The sequence below is a fragment of the Teleopsis dalmanni genome, chromosome 1 (assembly GCF_002237135.1).
Source record: "Teleopsis dalmanni isolate 2A chromosome 1, ASM223713v2, whole genome shotgun sequence".
Classification (NCBI taxonomy): domain Eukaryota; kingdom Metazoa; phylum Arthropoda; class Insecta; order Diptera; family Diopsidae; genus Teleopsis; species Teleopsis dalmanni.
In genome coordinates this window covers 28984719-29008544 of record NC_051846.1, presented here as the reverse complement: position 1 = coordinate 29008544, position 23826 = coordinate 28984719, and the positions used below count along the sequence as shown (strand labels likewise).

Here is a 23826-nt window from a genome sequence, read left to right as displayed (position 1 = left end):
AATGAGAAAAACAACTCAAAAAATAAAAAATAATTAAATAAAAAAATATGGCAATTAAAAAAAGTTGATTGAAGTGAATTATTTTATATTTTCTTAAAATTTGTTAATTTTCTTCATTTGTAATTTAATAATATTGTAATGAATTAAATGAATTAAACAATGCTATAATATAATATACAACACTTGTTGTAAAAACATTATTCTAAAGCATAATACTATAAACATCCCTGTTTCATGACTACCTGTTATAGCCAGGGGGCCACAATTTTTTGGTGGCTTAAGTTTTCATGTGCGCGGTTATGGAATTGTCCAGCGACTATCTTTAGAAATAAAAACAAAACGTTATTTAATCAGTTCTTAGATTTTATGATCGAGTTACAAGGCACACAGCAGCATTTTTTATTAGTAAAAATGTATCTAAAAATTATTTAAATTCTTATTAAGTAAATTTTTCAACATATCTATCCATCTACAAACATATTTATATAGGTTTTATTACATGTATATATTATTAATCTATACACAAATCAAATTTTATACGTAGGATTATATCTGAGAATATTTGATACAATAAAGCGAATTAAACCTACTACGCCCATGACTTTCTTATAAAACCTTAAATATGTGTAAATTAATAAAGTTAATAAAATTAAATTCATAAAAACTACCAATTAGTAATACATATTTTTTTTTAAAAATTTATAAATTATTTTCTTCGTCTTTCATCACAAATAATAATAATTTTAAAAATAATTACGATATTTATAAAATGCAACAACATTCAAATTTTTAAATTTCTTGTCTAGTTTTTTTTAATAATTTTTTTTTTTTTGAGTGTAATCATTTTATGCACTGCAGTCAAAAGTATTAGGTAGAATAAAAATTTAGTTTCAAGCGATAAATTGTATGTAGAGTGAAATTAAAAAATTCAGAACGGAAATCCGCAAAATGATTGTATGTTGCCATACACAAATATACTTATATATGTAAATGATTGCCACATGTAAAATCATGTGCACATATATGTATACATAATTATGGAATTTTTTTGAAATGTTGATTAAATATTTTTGAGAAATTTTTATCATCGTTTGCATATAAATTTGTTTTTCCATAAAAATTATTTTTTTTTTTGCTTTAATAATATGTAGAATAAGTACATTAAAACAAATTTAAGTACATAAAAAATATACTCATTTGAGTATATATAAAAAAAATTAAATTATGATATGTTATAGCAGATAAGGTTTCAGTAGTGGAGTAAAAAAATTTTCCTTTAGGAGACTGGTACTTAAATAAAGAATAAGTGTTTACGTTTATTATAAATAGTTAGTTATATATATTTTTATTATTTATTACAATTTGTCATATATACGTTTTTTTGACTTTGATTTATTTCATTTCACAAATAGCTTCAATCAATTGATTTAGCTTATTTTTTGTAATTTATTAATTTTTATTATTTTTAATATAATAAATTATTATTATTTATTAACTAGTTCCTTAAAATCTCCAAGTTATAAAATAACAACTTATATATTTAATTAAAAATTGTGACAAATATATTTTCTATTGACCCCTTTTCAAGAATTCTTAATTTTTATATTAATTAAATTAGAAGTTATATGCTTTTTTGAATTTTCTTATAAACAGAAACATATAAATTATTTAAAATGGCATGAAAAATTATTTGACTAAAAATATAACATATAATTTGTGTAGTTGAATTAATATATTAATGTATTTTATATACGTTTTATAAAATCATTTAATTAAAACTTTCAAATTTCAAATATTAAAAATGTTATTACAAACCTCCCCTGTTCTAGGTTCCTGGCAACAAAAGCAGGGTTGTATTTGCATTTAGTGGAATTCACCTTGCTAAAGCCATGCAGTTGATAATTTAATTTGCACAAATACACACATGCATACAAAGCACGTATAAAGGTGTATTAACAACTACACTAAGCCACTTTAAGGGAAGTAACGTTGTAATTTTATTATAAGAAAAATTCCATATTATTTATTAAAAACTAAAGGAATAAGTTTGACGTCACTGTTTCAGTAAAGAAACCTGCAGCTTAAATTAAAACATTCTCATAATAAATTTAATAGAATGCCAAAAACTTAGAACAAACAAACACAATGCAACCAACCAACCAAGCAGTCATTGACGACATTTTACTGAACAACAAAATTGCTTTATTAATTGCCATTGTTTCTCTTGTTGTTGTTGCTATTGTTGTTGACGTAGAAATTGAGTTAAGTTAGTTGATATATGTTGTGTTTTTGTTGTTGTTTTTGTCTTCCGCTGCAATTATTTTGATTTGCATTAGTATATGTGTTTTTGTTATTTTATTGTTGTTGTTCTTATTTATTGTAGTTTGTCTTTAGATTTGAAAACATTTTCATCGTTTCATTGACGACATTTGGACACTGATTTGTGGCATTAAATTGATGATACTAAATACAAAAACAAAAAAAAATTTTTTTTTTTTTTGTTGTTGTTGCAACAACTGCTTAGATTGTGGCCTTATGAATCTAAGTACTGAATGTATATCGTAAATGCAATTATACTATAAATTATTTATTAATGTCATTAAAAGTTTGAGGGGTGTGAAGAAAAAATATTAAAAATAGCTTTAAAATATTCAAAAGATATTTTTTTTTTTTAGTAATCACATGTTTTTCATTTATAAAAATAATTTTAGCCAATTTTAACAATTAAAAGAAATTTCTTAAAATACAATATATAAAAACAAAAATATAAATATTTTTGTTGAAATAAAATTTATTTTCACTCCTTTAGTAAATAAAATTATTTAAATAAAATATTTTTAATTTAATTTATACAAGACTTAATATTAATAATTTTAGTTTTTTAGTTAATATTTTTTTTAGGCCTCATTGATGTTTTTCTTGTGATACAAATAAAAATAAAACAATTTTATAATTTTATCATTTACCCGACTTTTTCTTTTTTTTCTGTTGCTAAATAACAAAACTTTTCCAACACTTATTTCGGGTACTGCGCTTGTTTTGATTGTTACACGTTTCATGCACTCTGCATACACGTGCAAAATTTATACAAACATAATTATAAGTGCCACGCTTGTGATCCTTGAGGCTGCCATTGCTTGAATGAAGCTATAAAAATAAATTTGTGAAAAAAATTGCTGTATCTTTTCAAAACATAAATAAAAATATAATTTAAAAGACGAGCAACGATAATATAAAAATAACACTAACAAAAACAAAAAGAAAACAACAAAAACAAATACAAAACACATCTTTCAAAAAAATCCGTGCTAAAAATAGATAAACATAATGATAACAAGAAAAGTGTAGGGCAGGGGGAGTGGCTGAGTACAAATGCCTGGCTAAAGACATACAAAATATACAACACACTTTTATGTGCAAATATGCCTATTTTTGTCTGTCTGTGCCAAAATAAAACAAAAATGAACATAAGAAAAAAACATTATCAAAATAAAAAATTGCAGAGAATCTTAAATGCTTTTTCACTTTTTTCTAAGACACCAACAACAACAACAACAAATATAAAAAGCAACAAAACTCCAAAGAATTTTCGCAGACATGTTAAGAACTTTTCCATGCTCTCTGCTTAAATATTTACAAAAACAAAATGCGTAACTGTTGTTGTTGGTGCGATTTTCATATTATACTACTACTGCTGCGATGGAACCTAAATGCCGTTTCATGTGAAAAAAAAAAAATATTATGTACACTTTTTGAAGGGCAAAATAGGCATTTTTGCGTCTCAAAGTGACTAAGCACAGTAGTAGTAGTAGCGGCAACATTTTGTTTGTGTTGTTGTTGTTGTGCTTGTTATTTACGTGGTCGTTGTCATCCTTAGAAACCCCAACGGCAACATAATCATTATTTTCTCATCTTCGTGTTGAGCTGCAGCCGTAGAAGTAGCAGCAGCAGCAGCAGTAATAACGGTGGCAATAGCGTCGCGCAGCAGCAGGAAAAAAGTTTTTTTGACAGTTAAGAAAGACAAAAAAAAAATTGGTAGTCTAAAAATAGCTACAACAACAAATAACAAAAAGTTAAAAGCAGATAAAACAGTTTTATTTTGAGCCTATAAAACATAAATAATGCAATATAAATAAAGGGTGGGGTGGGCACACATAGAAAAGCACCATGTAATTGTATAGAGTATGATATGGCAAAAAAACATGAGCTAAAAGATTTTTCATACGCCCTGAGGGCCTACTTAGCAGCAGCAGCGGCAGCGGCAGAAAAAGTGTAGTGAAGTCAAGTGTTGTAAGATTGCGTGTTTTTAAAAACTTAAGTGCACATATGTGTGTGTGTGTTTTGTTTATTTATATATATAAATGTGTGCAAATATATTTACAACACTGTCTAGCATGCGGAGGTGTTGTCTTGTATTGCTTTTGTAGTATATTGTAGAGTTTAGGCTGGGAGGGTGGCAATCGTAGCAAAGTGTTCTTGTTCAGCACTGTTCGTCAACTGTTTTAGTTTGTTTGCTTGTGGTGACTGCTTTCGTGTCATACTTTATAGTCCTTAAAAAAGTTCAAGTTAAGGTGGGTCGTGTTTCGTCATATTATTTCTTATTATTTCTATGTATATACAAAATACAGTTATATTATTTTCTATGTTATTGTTGTTGTCTTACTCAACTTTTGTAAACTGCAAATTTTTAAACAAAAGCATCTGTACCAATAGTCTTTAGTATTAAATTTACTTGCAAGGGCGCACAATTTGTTCATCTAATAAATGATTTCCTATAGAAATAGATTTATATATATATATACATATATATTTATTTATCTATTTATATACACATATATATTGTATGCATATACTACACGAATTGGCTTATATATATTATTTATTTATGTATATAAAATATGTTGTATAATTTATGTATGTAAATGTGTGTGGGCTTCCATTGACGTCATCAAAATTTTGTGGATACGCGTATGGTGCCAAAATAATTTATGCTGTTGGCTTTATTTTAATGATTTTCTCTCTTTTATTGCTGCTGCTATGATTGTGTAGTTGTTTTTGGTACATTTCTACTTGCTAAACAATAAAAAAGAGTAATACACACACACACACAGACACATATATGGATATTAATTTATATATATTTTATTATTAAAATATTACTGCGTTGCGGAAATCAGCTGTCGTCAGCTGCGTTTATCATCTTAAACACTCCCATATTTATTTGTATATGAATACAGAATATAAATGATAAGGTTATATATATTCATATGTGTGTGTTTACGTTTATGAAGTATTAACGACAGGATATGAAGGCTTGCATATATAATAATTTGTAGATGTGTGTATGTGTGTGTGTGAGTTTCTATTTGAATTCTTGCATTTTTAATATGTGTACATATGTTACTCTTTAGAAATTTATTTCCATTTTTTGTTCAAACTAAATTGTATGAATAAATGAAAGTGTGGATAATACAGATAGAAGAATATTTGAAAGGAATTTTTTAAGGTTTTGCTATTTCTATTTCATTTACATTTTTTTTATTTTATTTTATGCTTTGTGTTGTTTATTATGACTTTTTGTCACATTGCCATTTTGCCATTGAAAAATCAAGGATTTTTATGTCTTCATAATTTTGCAAGGTTAAAACTATAAAAACTGGTATAGCAAATTTGCTGCCAAATTGTGTAAGTTCTGTTAAATTATTTAGTTTTTTTTTGTGATTGTTGTGAATGAATGGTGCAAAAAGGATTGAAAGCTTCATAGAAGCTTTGAATGTTGTTAAAATGTTGAGTAAATCAAAGTTGTGTAATACATAATAAATAATTTATTATCTTTAAAAATTAATAGCTAGTATTTCTGATTTATTTTTAAATTTAAAATAGCAGAAAATTCGAACAAAAAATTGTCTTATTGGAAATTAATGCAGAAGTATATTTTTTCTGTATTATATGGAATTTGTTCTTTAAAATCATTTAAATTTTGTTAATTATATAATAAGTCTATATTAATTAATTTTCCAGACTTTCGCAGTTGCTTAAGTATACTAACATGTATCAAAATACAGTAATACAATTGTAATAATTTAAATAAAAAAACTCTTTTTTTATTTTTAATAACTTAAATTTATATATATATTAAATATATAAAGATATTATTATATATATACCAATATATTAATTTTATATATTAATATATTTTATATATTAATATATTTTATATATTAATTTTATATATGTTATTAACAGGTAAACACAAATTTACTTTATTTTTTTTTGACTTTTGAATTTCATATATTTATTTAATTTGAAATTAGGAAACAATTGTAATAATTACATTTGAAAAATATTTTTTTAACAATTTGTTATTTTAATTTTATTCCACATATTTGTCTGCTGTTAACAAGTAAAAGGCCAATTCCTTTTACTTTTATTACTTCAGTAAATCCAAGAAGCAATTAAAATTTTTCCAACTGTGTTCTTGAACAAAATCACTGCAGCATAGTTTTATAGAAAACAAAAAAATAGAAATAAATAAATCAAAGAATTCATTTCTCTACCCCATCTTCTTCTCAATGACTCATAAAATATCAGTGAAATTTTTAATTCAATAGAAATAAATAAATACAAAAAAAACACATTCATTCAAAAGTGCACTTCTTTAGGATTTCCTGTTAAGTAAAGTTAATGCCAACAAATGTTGCCACCACAAAAATCATTAGAAAATAAATCAATGGTGCCAATGCTACAATTAAAATACAACAACAATAACAAAATATTAGAATGACAGCAAATGGAGAAAACTCTCAAAAAAAAAATTAAATTTTTTCAAACTATATCAAGTTAAAGGTAAAAATGAAAAAATAAAATGATAGGAAATTTAAGTATTTAATAGAAAATAACACTAAACAAAAAAAACTAAAAAAATACAAAATCATAAGCAAGGAAAAAATAACAAACAAATCCCAACAACAATAACAACGAAATAAAAACAGGAAACATCTGCGTCTAGTTTGGCAGCAGAATAGCACCATAGACAGCAGCAAACAGCAATAACAGCAGTGCATGTTTGGTTTGCAACTTGCACTCCAAATGTCTGGACCCAAATACGTTTACATATAAATACATACATATTATTTGTACTATAATTTCTGCTTTATACAATGATGGTCTGTATATTTTTATTTCTTTAATTTTTTTTGTTAAAAAATAAAATTTTCATATTTTTTTTTTTACATAAAAACTTCTACTTACTTTAACTATGCATAGCAGCAGCGACAGCAGCATGTTAAAGAAAACAAAAATATCAGCAATAACAACAACAATAAACTGTAATAGTAAATAATAACAACAGCATCACATGTTGCAACAGCTTACTTCTATTATAATAGTGCAACGCTCGCGCAGGGATAGTGTGTGCTGCCACTCTGCCGCTGCTGCTGCTGCTGCTACGCTTTTCTTAGTTACCATTTTAGCCTCTATTACAACAATTGTATGTTGAGCGCAGCATGATTTGATTGTTATATGTTTCTCTGTTTGAATGTTGTGCCTGTTTGATTGTTGTTGCTGCCAGTTGTTGTTGGTTTTGTAGTCGTTGTAGTTGTAATTGATGTTGGCTTAAATTTTTATTGTGATTTTACTACTTTTCCTGCTTTAGATTGCCTGTTGTTTTCTTAGTTTTTCTTGTCTTACCATTCTTTACTTACTTTTCTACCTGCTTGTGGTGGTGGTGGTGGCAAAGGCAGCAATTAACACAAAAACCAAATACAATCAAACTACTAAAAACAACTAACAACAACAATAATCATAAAACCATTGTGTATGTGTATGTGTGTGTGTAGTATTAAGTATGCAAGCTGTTAGCTCTGTTAGTTCACTGTTCTCTGTATTAAAAAGACTAATGATGTTTACAAACAGACAAAATATATGTATTCATATATATAATTATATACACACATTGTTGATTTGTTGTTGTTATTACTAATATTTTGTTGTATTTGTTGTTGTGATATACCTATTTAATTTTAAAAAAATGAACATATTAACCAAAACCAAAAATACTAATACCAACAACTATAACTTTGACGAAAGCAGTACCGACTTCTATTGCTTATTTTGAAGTGTGCACAACTGGAGTACCACAAATACAACAACAATATATGTAATAATAACATCATCAACAACAACAACAACAATAACAATAGTAGCTCAAAAAAAAATCATAAGGTCGATCACTTTAGTTTATGGGCTTTACTTACTCCATCACAATTTAGCTGCGCTGCATTAATAATAGCAGCGGCCGCAGCCGCGGTAGCAGCAACTACACATCCGCAGTTTTACAAAACTGCCCTTTATAAAATTTAACTACAATACTTTAACAATTTTATGTTTAATGGTTAGATATCTATTTTTTTTATTATAAACGAATCCATATATGTATATATATTAGTATGTTTATTTTTACATGTATAATTTTGTATTTTTATGTTTTCTTATATACAGAACAACAGTTGGTGTTGTTTTTTAATGATCTGATCTTTTTACTCTGATTTTGTTATGATTTTTTTTCTTCTTCTTTTCTTTGACATTATTATACATTTTTCATAATGTATATTGTAACCTAAACGAAGAAGTCATTTTAAAAAACCCTACATTTGTTACATTTTTGTATTTATTTATTATATAGTTTTTAACAACTTTGTTACTAATATGTTCTCATACTTTGGCAACTGCAAAATATAAATAAAAGCGCAACAGCGAAAACGTTACCATCCCATATTTCCGCCTGATACATTATTTGACTTGGCTAGGCGAATTTCATTACGAGTAGGCGAATTTCAATTTGGCTAGGCGAATTTTAATTTTGCTGAGCGAATTTCTATTCCATTACATATGTTTACAGATTGAATATTTTTTAATAAACATTATTGATTTTTTTTAAATAATCTTTATATATCTTGGCTTGGTGAATTCCATCTTGGTTAGGCGAATTTCATCTTCGCTAGGTGAATTTCGGTAGGGGTGTTTTTTTTTTTGCTAAACGAATTTTATTTTCACTAGGTGAATTTTATCTACACTACATATGTTTACATATGAAGTATTTTTAAAAAAACATTGTTGATTTGAAATGATGTCTTTATGTCTTATTATTTGATTATTATTAACGAATAATTATTAACGATAAATTTTATTTACATATAAAATATTTTATTAAAAACTAACGTCTCCTTCTGAAATATTGGCATAACTGTTGCATTCTGTCAAATGTTATGTTTTCATTATTGTACTCGAAATTCAAGGTAAACAAAATTTTGTAAGAAATTAAATATTTATTAAATATTTATTAAAAAATTAAAAACAAAAATTACTAATGAAAGTGATCGGGTATCACTTCAGCAATAATTTTTTATGCAGTCTCTTAGATGATTAGACACTTTATAATTGGTCTGTTAGAGCAAGAGCATAGTGTTACAGTTTTTCGCACAAATTAGAGACTTTAGCTTGAGATTTGTAGTTTTTTGCCGCATTTCCGAGCAACCGAATACAGCTAATATTAAATATTAGTATTAAATATTAATATTAAATAATTACAAACGATTTTTTTATTACAAATAAAATAACTTTCAAAAAACATTATTAATTCTGTTTAAATGTTTACAGTAAAAATAAATTGGGTGTTTAAAAATATTGTATTGTGTAGACTGATTTTTTAATAAAAAATTATCCAATAGCTTTAATTATTTATCTTTTTATATTAATAAAAGATTTAATTTGAATTCGTTATTCTCTAATTTCTTAAGCTCTAAAATTTATTTTTATAAGTAACATACAAAAGACACTTGTTGAGTAACAAATAACTGTATAATAATTGAAAGACTGTTTCAATGTACTCGTATACACTTATTGATTTACTACACCAGTATGTTAATAAATTTTTTACTATATTAAATAATTTAATTAACTACCTTTTTAAATTCAAACAATTGGCATGCAGCATTTTATAATATATATATACAAATTTATTTACATATAGATAGATTTAACTATACATAAACTTTATCTATGAAAATTACTTCATAAGATTATTTTATAAGAAAATCATTGAACTGCTACTTACAGGTTCGTTGTCTTTTTTTCTTCTCCTTTTTTTTTAATTATTATTATTTACATATATTATATATATTTTATACATATATTATTCTACAATATGTTGTTTGAATGCGAGTAATTTAATTACCTTGATTATAATTATCTCGATATTATTACCTTACCCTTGCGCTGAACACTTATATATAATGCAAATAATGTCAAGCTAGCTGTCTTATCAGAATCGAATAAAATAAAAAAAATATTAATAATTTACATATGTACATAAATATATATTTATATATTGCTTTATTATTTAACATCCGTCATTCAGCGGCTGTTCGTTTATGAGTTTATTCATTGTTTTAAGTTTACTTCAAGCTGATTGTGTTTCCGCTTTTACTGATAATAAATTTTTTTTCTTTTTGCTTCTTGAATAAATAATTTATTGTAATCTTAAGAATTTTATAATTTGATTATGTTATTATGCAAAAACGTAAAATATTATTCTTTTTTTCTTCATTAATAAGTAGGTAATTTGTTAAAACCAGTTTATTTCAATAATTTTTTTCCTATTTTTTTTTTTTTATAATAAATAAACTTTGACGTTGTAATGTGTGGAAAATAAAAAATTAAATATTATTTTATGTGTTAATTGGCTAAATTGATCAGTTTATATTATATAGTAAATAAAAATAGTTGCAAGTTTGTTTAAAATTTTCTGTTTTCTTAAATTTTCGTTTGATTGACTTTAAGCATGATGCTTTCTTAAATTGTGATGTATTGGCAACACTATATCACATTTTTATAGATATAATATATAACAGAAACATTATAAACATATATAATTTATATGTAACAAAATTGTAATTAATCAAATATAACAGAAAAATTGTAATCACATAATGTAATATATAATAAAATGGTAATTTATCATATATAACAGAAAAATTATAAATATATAATTATATAAATATATAATATATAAAATATAATATATTATATATACTAAAAATAAATATTATAAAATAAATAAAAATAAATATTAAATTGAGAGTTCGTCTTTTACTTATTAAAATCTTAGTTTTTATAAGATCTTTTGTATAATTTTAAGTACTATGAATACATTATTAACCTTATTTTGGATTACCTTTATATATCATATTTTTTCATTCAAAATTTTATTTGTACAAGAATACACATTAAAATATAATATTTCATATATTAATTATTGTAATTCTTAATGTAATGAACCCATTTATTTATAGATCGCTTGAGTTCTTTGTAAACAAAGTAAAAGAAATGGCAATTATCTGTTTATACTTATAAGCAAACAGTTGCATTCTACCCACTCACCCACTTATTCAAAAGACACTAAGCTCGGTGTACAATTAAATGTACTTATGCTTCATATTAATACGTGTTCATACATATTGACATGTATAATATGTACATATATGAATAACATAGAAAAATGTTTTAATAGATAAAGCAGAAAGCACACCACGTCTCAAGGAAATACAGGAAATCAATTAAGCTCAACTAATAAAAATTAATTTCCTCATAATTGAGTTAAGTTGTTTACTTATTTGCAAAATAAAAAGTGCAAATAAAAATTCTTGTTAATCTAAATATAAAAATAATTAAATAAAATATTGCTAATTGATAAAATTGTAGTAAATCTGTATAAATTGTATATTTTTTCTTCGTGTTTTTTTGTGCTTTTACATATAAAAAGAAATTAAAAAATTAGGCAATTTCGCTTATATACAACAAATGTAAACTGAAAAATAGAAAGCTAAGAATATAATCAAAAAACCAAAAAAAAAATTAATACGAACGCCCACATATTGACGTCATGTCCGGCGTTGTTGATGGCACTCAAAGCAAACGTAAGGCAAATAAAATAAAAAAACAAATACAAAAAAAAAACAGAAATAAAAAAACGAATATAAAATTTTTGTTTTAAATTGAAAATAACAAACCCTTAACCACACCCACTGAGAAGTGTTAGAGAAACCCTTTCCTACTTTATTCATTTATTTTTTGCAGTGTATTTTTCTTCTCTAATAAATTTAAGAAAAACGTCATATTTAAAAAAAAACTAGAAAACAAAATAAATAACAAATATATAATAAATAATTTTTGAAAAATATATTTTTGCAATAATTTAAGTAAAAAATTTTAATTGTATGAAAAATGTCAAGATTTTCATATGAAAAATATTTTTAAACACTTTTTTTTTTTAACTGGAAATTCTGAATAAATTTCATTCTTAAAAACATGCATGCATGCTGCCAAATTTTGACCTTGATATGCCAAAAAGTAGAAAAAAAACTTTAAATATATAAGTGTACAAAAAAAAAATAATATATAAATTTATATGAAAAAATAAAAAGATTTTTTTGAGTAAAAAATTAATAGAAAAGAAAAGAAAAAAAATACAAAACAAATGCTGCCAAATTTTTTTAAAAGTTTTTTATATTGTAAGCTTGTGTGCTTTTTAGTTGTTGTTTTTATTTATATGTTGAAATTTTTATTTTTATCTTAGTGCCTTTTTTTTCTAAAATTTGCTCTTTGCTTAATTCTATAAAATTCTTCTTAAATCATTTCATTAATAAGTGCTTGTGAATAAAACCAAAAAACAAGAATATAATAATAACAACAAAAAAAATATAAAATAATTTAATCAAATAGAGAAGCTATACAAATAGACAACAAGAAATTATTCATTGAAGAATTTTTTGTTATTGCTATTTTACAGCTGCCAACATTTCTGTATTTAACCAATCGAAAAAAAAAACAAAAAAAGCAATAACAAAAATGTTATTAAATATGTATTATTAATAATAAAATTTTTTATTTAAATTTTAAATATTTGATTATTAAATAAATATTTTGTTAGATTTTATATGGAGAGTGTTTTCGTAGTTAACACTGTTTTTGTACCTTTGTGAGTGGCTCAACAATGGCGTTGCCAATACAGCTAATGAAGTAGTTGACATTTACTGTAATTGCTTTGTTAATGCTGGTGAAGGGCTCACTAGTGGCGGCTGCAAGGAATATTGACATTTTGCACAACTGTTAATTTGACATTTACTGTACATGTTAAAAATACACAAAAAAAAGTTTTTTTTATGATTGATGACATTGAAAAAAAAAATTTGAGTTATTTTAATAGTTAATAATAGATTATTAATAAAGTTTAATGGCTTTGAGAATGGTTGCAACTTATAAATAATATAATAAAAGAAAACAAAAAAAGTAATTTTAATTTTTATTATTAAAAAAAATTTAATAAATTTAAAAAAAAAATTAAATATTACATTTATATTCGAAAAAAACAAAGCATACAGTTTTTAAAATCTAATATTGTGTAGCAAAACTAAAGGATTAACAAATCTATATGTTGGTACTAACTTCTGTCATTTATTACCTTTATTTAAACAAGGAGAAACATAAGTAATTTAGTCAAATTTGTATATTGCTACTAGCTATTATCATTTAGACTTATTGCTGATCAATTCCAACTCTATTTGAAAAGAGCAGATGCGTAAGTGTTCTTGACAACTTCTTTCATTTGGATTGCTGAATTATCCTAATCTCTAGTGAATGATCTTGACAAATCTCTATGGTGCTACTAACTTCCAACATTTAGACTTACTGCTCAGTTATCCCAAACTTTATTGAAGCGAATAAATAAATAAATGTGACTTTATGTAACATTAATTATTATTTAAAAGCTTTGATTTCGTTTTGCTTTAAAAAATATTTTATTTCAAATTAATGAAGAATCAAAAGTTTTTATTATAATTATAATTATAATGTATGATTTTATGTACAATGAGTACAATATTAATCTTTTCCTTTGATCACCTTTATTACTTAGATTTTTGCTATACTTTTAATTTTTAATTAGTGATAATCTAGTGCAATTCTAGAACTAGTGCAGAAAATAAAATATATTTTTTTAAAATTTGATAAATCGTAGTTAAACACACTTCAATGGAAAGATTCAATAAATTAAAATTATGCAATAAAAAAAAATAAAAAAGTAATAAGAAAAATAATTTAAAAAAATTCTCTTATTGCCAAAATTTCTTTGTATTTTTTATATAAAAATATACATTAAATTATATAGTAAATAAATAAAACAATAAAATAATTTTTATTAAAAAGCAAAATTAAAAAATCTGACTAATAGCCCAACACTCATAATAAAGCTTATTAAATTATAATATCTAAATTTTCTTTTTGTTTTTTTTTTTAATAAGCAAACACTAAATTATTATTATACTTATGTATATATATTTTTCAAATAAATATCTAACAAATTTGTGTAACTAATTTATATTTGTTTAGACATATTTTGTAGTACAAAATATATAAAAAAAGTAATAATAACCTAACCGCATTCCATTCAAATTGAACTAAGTTAAGAAACAAAAATGTCATAAAAAACAAATGTTTTCTAATAAATAACAAATGTAAAAAAAAATTATATAAATACAAGTAAAAGGTGTGTTCTCGAAAGATTGAAGAAGCTTAGAAGAAATTCAAAAAAAAGAGGCTAAAAAGGTTTAAGATTAATATATCGACCTTTGGATACAATCCCATCTAACTTCAATAAAAACCAATGAAAACAATAACAAAGAAGGAATTCAAAGTAGCAACAGTTAATTTAAAAAAATACCATTTTTTCTTAAAATTGTGCTTAAATAAATTAACACTTTAAATTTGTGGTATTTTCATTTATAACATTTTATTTATTTTGCAATTGTGTATAAATTTGTTTATTATTATTATCAACTAATTATGTTGTGTAAATAGAGAGTTTTTGGGAACTTATCTGTACTTATTTTAATCATTAATTTTTTTTATAAATATGACAATATTAGCTTACGCTTGCAACTCATTTATTTAAATAAATTTTTTTTTTTGGAAATATTTTTATATCATAATATAATAATTATAATAATGCATTTTATTTATATTAAGAACATAGAAATATAAATATTACTATGTTTTTGCTTTGTATATTGCAATGCATTTACAACGCTATGTAAGAGATTTATTGTAATCGATATAACACAGCTTTAACTAAAATAATGACTACTTATATATATACAATATATAATTATTAGAGAAATATACTTCTCAATTTTTTTTTTGCAATACTTACAAATCAATATATTCATTTAACTAATATAATTAATATAAGTATTAGCAAATAAAGTTAGCTTAACATAAAATCAAAAATAATGTCTCGAAATGTTTGATTGAAATTTACTATCTTGTAATATTGTTAAATAAAAGTATTCATTTTCTCGATTTGTTAGAAGTTGAGCTAGAAATAAATTTGTGATGCCAAGAGATTTTGATATTTTCTTGGCTGCTTATAAGTTTGGAAATCTGTGTTGCTATTAGGCTATTTTGATTTCCCAATCTTGCTTAGCAATATGAATACAGCGAAGATATAAACTTACTTTATGAAAACTTACGAAATGGTGATTTGGAAAGTGTAATTTAAAAGAAATTTGTTGGCTTGTTTACTAGTTAAGCTAACAGAAGCTTTTAAATGAACTTTTTTTTTATAAAACTCCCCGCAGAGTAAGTTTCTGACTTACTAAGACCAGAACAAAAAATAATTTCGTTTTCTACTGAACTGTCATATCCGAATTTACTGATCTAGTCATTAGTTGTAATAAAACCAACTAAAAGAATATTCTTATTTTTATAAACATTCTCCATAAAAAAAATTATGATTTTGTCATTTATTTAATTTAATTTTCGATCATGAAATTTGCTGGTCTGATCATTGAGCTAAGAAAAGATCTAAACGAACACATATTACCTCAAGCCAAATAACCATTCTGCACTATTCTGTAAACATTTTAAGGTCAACTATAAATACAACAATTTGCAAATTATTTCGAAAATAGTTTCCTAAATCTAATGAATCATTAATTTTATTTATTTATATATACCAAATGCCACTTGCAATACGCTTTTTACTTCTTAATTCTTTAATAATTTTTTTTTATTTTTTATGATGACGACACTTTTTGTTGTCACAAAAAAAAAATAAATAAATAAAATAAACATAAATGTATTGTATGAAAAAAATAAATAAATAAAATTAAACAAAAAAAAAAAATAATAATAAAAATTAATGACAAAGTAAAAACCAGAAATATTTGACCGGTAATTTCGCATGTTTTGCATTTTTTCACTGCTGTCAATAAAAGAGAAAAAGTTGTTAATAGTTTCGAGTTTCGAATATCGAAAAAAATGTTCAGAAAAAAAAAACATTAAAGAGAAGTTTACTTTGTTGGCCTTTTTTTGGTTATTAGCGTTATTAACTATGTTAGTGTTGCCAAGTTTAACAAGCAGAAGTAGTAAATAACAAAATTGACAGAAAAAAATTAATTTATTTTTATTATAAAACAACAAAAACCAAATAGCAACAAGAAACAGTGTTGAAAGAGTCACTGACATAAGGCGAAATATTATTATTTATTTTTTTTTTTTTGTGTTTTTTAAATAATATTTTTAACCACTCTTTGAAACATGTTTATTTTTAAAATAAGCCGGTATATACATTTGTGCAATTTTAATTTAATTTTTTTTTCATGAAATAATTTTTGATAATAGCAAAAACAAATTTAGTAAAGTAAAACTTAAGGTTATCTTACAATACGCATGCAGCAGTACACAAACTAATTATAAATATATAAGTTAAATAAATATGTAAATAAAAAATAATATTTTAGAATATAATTTTTGAAATATATACAGAGTATTATTATACGTATTATACATTTTTTCACATAACTCTACATCACTTATATATTATTTTGTTGCTTAGCTGTTTAATGTTAACTGACACTGACAAAGTATTATGTTATGTTATGTTATGTTATGTTATGTTATGTTAAATTTGCTGTTATCACAATACGTGCTGTTATTTGTTATTCCGTGCACTGTACACAGACTTAATTTGTTATTGTTACTGTTTGCTGTTTTAGATTTAATCCAAACACAAAAAAAAAAATAAAGCCAATTAGAATTATATACTTTTTACAACTACTTAAAATTTTAATTGAAAGAAAATTAAATTTAATTACCTGCAAAGATAAATTTTTGGCTAAGTTTTGTTCACCTTTGCTTGTTATAATTTTTTTTTTTTGTTTTTTAATTTTAATGAAAATTTTCTAGCGGAAGTTACCGCTGCTTTTGCTAAATATTTAAACAGACACGAAATACCATACACAGACGTATATTCGAAAGGCTTAATGATCAATTCAAATACAAGAACAACAATTATAAAAATAACTCCAATAACATTGCTTATTATTTACAACAAAAACAACTATAATAATGAAAGCAATAATAACAGCAATAAAATTTTTCATACAAATACTAAAAATTCATCATCATTCATACAAGCGTACACATCTATGTATATAACATAAGTATATCAATGCACGTTAACATGTATGTTAACGTTAAATGTACGAATACTTTTCTCACCTTGAGTATTAAGAGTTGCGTTTTTAGGTATTTTTTGTATGTAAACAAATATGAAATTACAGTGATTTTAATATACAACAATTAAATAAAGTATGTGTGTAAGATTGTTTAAATATTTTTGTGGCATGAGCCAAAAATATGTTGGAAAATTTCACTCGATCGAACGATCGATCGAATCTATAAAAATTCACGAAAGAATTTTATTTCATTTTGTTTTTTTATATTATTTTTGTTTTTTTTTTTTGTTTTTTGCATAAACAAATCATTAAAATTTTGAACAAATTTAAGTGTATTGATTATTGAATATAAACAATATGTTTTTGGCAAAAATCTTATTTTAATACAAAGTGCTTATTAAGATTATATAGATCTTTATATACAGATTTTTACATATAAATTTTTATATATAGATTTTTACATATAGATCTTTATATATAGATCTTTACATATAGATTCTTACACATTCTTAATCTATTGTACTACTAGTGTTAGTTTAGGTAAGGTGCAAGTAGCGGCATTTTGTTTAAAGCCCACTTGAACTAATTTATTACCCATTGTGATGCCACAAAATGCGTTGTTCATATGCAGATCAGAAGGATTCTTGAAAAGACCGCAGTGGTCCGCATATGAAAAACGCTAAACATAACTACCACTGTAATGTTCAGTAATGCAATCTACACTGATTTAAGTATTGCAAACATATCTACTGTTTAAAAGCATTAAACTAATTCAAACACATTAAATGACATCAAACTGATTAAAAAAGAGTAAACTAGTAAACTGCATTAAATGAGTTTAAATGCTTTAAACTAATTTTATCCTATTAAAATATTTTAAATATATTAAACTATTTTAATCGAATTAAACTAGCTTAAACATATAAATCTATTGTAAATGTATTAAGCTAGTTAAAACACATTAAAATATTTTAGATATATTCAACTAAATTAATGTGGCTAACTTCCAGTACCAATATCTGAAATTTGTCATGTTTTTCCCATAATTTCCCATAAATATGAACTTATAGCATCCATTGAAAAATGTGTGTCAATAATCCAACAACCTATAAGGTATATTGAAGTTTTACTTATGTTGAAAATCAAATCAGCTGTCAATTGTTAAAATAACGACCAGAAAAGAGTAGGGTATTCTGTGATTAGGACCATTAGATTGCCACACATCTAACGTATTTTTTCATTTTTAAAAATTATATATTATTAAATAAAAACATTTATTTTTACTTAACCATTATATAGAATTCAAGCCGTTTCATTAGCAATTTTGTTATATTATAAATTCTTCTCATTTAGATCTTCTATGATCTAGTATTATTTAAATGTAACCTCGTCATTCATATTTTTTCTTCTATATAGTCTATTTAGTAATGTCATTTATTTTAATATATTTTAAATGTATTTAAGGTATTTATCCAACAACTTGGTCCTTATCTCATAGAATTTAAGTGGTATTATTATTTATAACTATTATCAAATATAACCACAAATATGATATCTTTATAATTATAACTTTTTTTCACTATTAGAAGAACGTCATATTGCTACTATTTTAGCTTGTATGCCACAACAGCAACATGTGGGTTAACATTCTTAGCTTAACATCTCTGATTTTTGTGCGTAGTTAACAGCACAATAGTCGCAACTTCAGAGGCGTTTTCACTTTAAAGTGAATTTTATTTTTAAAAACTTCAAAGAAAGGAATTTAAAATTAAACTAAAAATATTTTAAATATTTTTATACCGTTTTTATTATAGTCATAAATTTTAAATAATGGAAACAAATTTCAAAAAAAAAAATTTTAATATTTGTGCAAAATTTTCACAGATATTCACGTACTGATTGCTCTCATTGCTGTCGTTAAAACCTTCAACTGCCAATTCTTGAGATGAGCACTAATATTCTATTTGTATATTTAAAGCACATCATATTGTTTATATCTTAATACATATATATGTCTATATATAAATGGAAAAGAAATAATTTCCTACAACATCCATCTATTACATATGTATCTCAAGGTATTTTTTAATTACTCATTAAAGTAGAAGACGTGTGAATTTTATTCAACGTTAGCCTATTTAAAATTGGTAACTCAACTTACTACCTATCGGCAATAGTAAAATTAATGATTTGTCAATAAAACAAAATACATGGCAGAAGTAGAAAAAAAAATTGGATTTTTGCATATTAAGTTTTGCATATTTAAATAAATTATTAAGACAAAATGTATTGTTAATCAAATCAAATAACAAAAACGATTGTTAAAAAAGTTGGTATATTGTACGATTGGCGCCAAAGCTGACGCGACATTTTGTCTTTATTTGCTTGACTACATAGTCATATATACCTGTACTCATATATTATATATATAGTATATACAATAGGCGTACATATATTTTTTACATTATTAAATCATTTAATTTAATTTCAAATGGCGAAATTAATAATAATTTGAATTCAACTGTGTAATAAAACAAATTAATGAAGATGGAAATATTCAATAATACGGCAGGTACATGCATCAGACATGAGCAGAAACTGTTCAAAAAATAAGTTTAAAATTTTATTTTACATTAATGGCTTTTTTTATATTACACAAAAAAATTTTATAATTATTGTATTATACTTTAATAAAATTTATTAAGGATATGCTGTTAGGCCTACCAGTTTCATATGCTATTTAATTTATAGTTTTCATTGTTATGCTGTTCCTAACATTATGTTACATATGTCATAATGTAGTTCTCTTCAATATATTATGTGGATTAATGAATTCGTAGTTTATAATACACATAGCATGATATTCATCCTCAAGACTAAACCTTTTTCAAGAATTGTCTGAACTTCTTAATGTATATACTTATTATATTATATTATATATATTATATTTATTCACTAAGTGAAATTACTATTACTAATGTAAATTATCACGTATTTATATATTTTATAAGAACCTATGTTATAAAGTTTTATAACTTATATTAATCTATATATAAATTCTAATCCTTTATTTCGACCTTTATTTAATTTCAGAAGGCGATCAATTAGCAGCAGTAAACGTTTTCGGTTTTTACAAAATTTTCTCTACACATAATAACAACCATCGAAAATCTACTTAAATTTGCATAAAAAAAGGATGACGGAAACTGATGGTCCCCGGGTAATGTACCGAGGGCATTAGGGTTTCTTTCAAATAGTTTTTAAACACTACATGGATCGCAGAAATGGCGGCGATCCCTTGGCGCCTCCCCGGCCCCCTAAGTTATTACCTCGTGTGCATCGTCCAAGGGCTCCAGAGCCAACGACGATGAGTGAAACAGTTGCTACGCAAACAACTCCTGCAAGAACAACAATTGCAACAAATACGGATACAACAACAATTACGGCAACAACAAGCACAGCAATACCACAATGTACAAATTGTAATCAACAAAGTTTAAGTAGAAACAATAATACGACTCAACAACAGCAACAGCAACAGCTACAGCAGCAACAACAACAACAACAACAAAATCATAGTATTACAACACCTACAACAACAAGAGCAAACACGGCGTCGTTAACAGCCAACAACAATTTCAGTAGTAGTCATAGTAATAGTAGTGGCATTAGCAATCATTTTGGCGTCAGTAGCAGCAACAGCAGCAGTAACAACAACAACAATAACAATGTTGCTGTGATAACGACGCAACCAGAATTTGACGATTATCAAATTCATCACTTGACATTTCTGCCTCAACGTCCTAGCAGTCTTAGTCGAAATAGCAGTCACGTGAGCACTAACTCATCATCATCATCATCTATAACGGCTGCGAATAGTTTTACACGCAGACGACCACCACCACCAACACCAGGCGCTGCTGTACCGTTATTATCACTAACAGGTAACAGTAGCGGTGGCAGTAACAGCAGTAGCACGAATTTAAATAGTTTTCTCAGTCATTTCCATTCGAACGCAGAACCCACTTCTCCAGTCACACTGGCGCAACCGCGACCGGAGTCTGAACGACTCACCAATGAGTATGTGGATACGCCACTGCGTACGGCACAACAGCTGCAATTACAACATGCAACACGCATACAACATCCAGCTGGTCAACATGATAATGGCCAGACAACAACGCATCATTTGTTGTTGCTGCCACAGCGTGAATTGCGGCAACAGCATCAGCAACATCAGCAGCAACAACAGCAACAACAACAACATTCGAACCGTTTGGCAGGAACTGCAGGTACAGGAAATGCCACAACGGGCACAGATGGTACGGACGGCTTCATACATTCGCACAACAACACTAAACTGTCGACGACAACGACAGCGCAGACGGCGCGGAAGGTTACGCCAACTCCTACACCAGCACGCGGCTTTGCCACACCCGGCATACAACCGATAACACAACCAATTACAAAACAACCCGCCTCTACACAAGGAAATAGTTCTTGCAAATTTGCAAAAGACTTACCAGCGCTGGATGAGCTGCTCGATCTTCATAATATAGCAACGGGCATATCTACACCGCAAGGCATGGTGTCTGCAGTAAATGGCGCAAGTCCACTTGGTACACCCATCATAATTGGTGGGGATCCGGCATCGCTTAATCCGATCACATGCCCGCGTTGTGAACGCTGTCGTTGCGAGCAGTGTCAGAGTCCACGTCCATTACCACAGACGTGGGTCTGCAATAAAACCTGCCTGTGCAGTGCTGAATCCATAATCGATTATGCATCCTGCTTATGTTGCGCCAAAGCACTTTTCTATCATTGCGCACGTGACAATGACATGGATTGCGATGATGGTTCCGGCACACCATGTGTTGATAACCCATGTTCATGTGGTCCTTATAAACGCACGCAACGCTGGGGCTGGTTAGGCGCATTGTCACTGGTACTACCATGTTTATGGTGTTATTGGCCTATGCGTGGTTGTGTGACACTTTGCGAAAAATGCTATGGAAGATACGCTGGACGAGGTTGCCGCTGTCAACAGATTGGTTCCACATCGAGCATGTTACCGATAGTACCACTAGGCATTAACAGCAACAATATAGGTAACGGGCAAAATGCTAACTCATCGACGCAGGGAAACACAACAAAATCTGTGAATTCTGGTAGTCATCATCACTGCAGCACAGCAAGTCGTATACTACGTAAGGGTGATCTGACACCTGAAAAACGCTTACTTGATTCAAGTCCAGAATACTAAATGCGTGTTGTTAGAGTATCATATGAATACAAAGAGATCGAAAGAGTTGAGAAGAGCGTCGCAGCGAGTTGAACTGAAATAGAATGGATTGTGGCTGTAATTCTCTTCAGCGAAATGTTAACAAAAATTGGAAGATAAAAAAATTGCAGAACGTGAAAAAGTTCTCCATGTAAATGCATTTAATGTGTGTAATAAGTTTTTGTGTAACATTACTTTAGAGAAAATAAAAACAGTAAAAATTGATTTATTATTTTAAAAATAATAATCGAAAATATTAGCATTTTTAATGAAATTAAAGTGACCCTAAACAGTTCTACAAGAATCTATTTAGGCGTTACTGATTTGAAAAAAGATTCTTTGCTACATTTTGTTAACATTTTTTTTAATTATTAAATTGTTTTAACAAAAAAGGCAGCAAAAACAGTTTACAACAAACACTTAACAGTCACAGTCCATTAAAAAAAAATTGTAAAAACGAACAATGAAAATATAACATAAAAATGGTATATATATATAATATGAACCTTAATATATATTTTATTATAAAGTGAAAAATAAATGTTTTGTTTTGTGAGAACATTTTGAATAAAACAATTAAAAACAAAGAAAGAAGAAACAATTATGTATGAATTAAAAATTTTAATAACCAAAGACTGCAAACAGATAATTATTAATTATTAGAAACGTTTTTTATGAATAAAAAAAAATTATTTTCTTTTTTTAGTTATAGTTAATTGATTGTATTTTTGTTTTCTTAATATTTTCATTTTTGTAATAATTTTTTAGTTTTACAGATTGTTTGGAATATTTTATTTCATATTTTTAATTTAAGTTTTTACATATATATTTCTGTATTTTATTTTTTAATGCAATTATTGATTGATATTTAATTTTGGTTTTATTTTTTTTCTAATATGTATCTTTGTTTCTAACAATATTTTAATTTTTATTTGTATTTTGATTTTTTATATTTAATTTATAATATATAGT

The 23826-nt window shown here is 25.7% G+C and overlaps 1 protein-coding gene across 1 annotated transcript in view; it reads left to right on the top strand.

Annotated features, from left to right (window-relative positions):
- The window catches only part of LOC119667957 (protein sprouty), a 111715-nt gene extending 88647 nt beyond the window's left edge, over window positions 1-23068 (top strand). Inside the window, exon 2 of the mRNA XM_038077308.1 lies at window positions 20667-23068. Within this exon, the coding sequence (XP_037933236.1) occupies window positions 20845-22836 (1992 nt within the window). The 5' untranslated portion in view covers window positions 20667-20844 and the 3' untranslated portion in view covers window positions 22837-23068. The remainder of the gene's footprint in view (window positions 1-20666) is intronic.
- The last annotated feature ends 758 nt before the right edge of the window (window positions 23069-23826 follow it).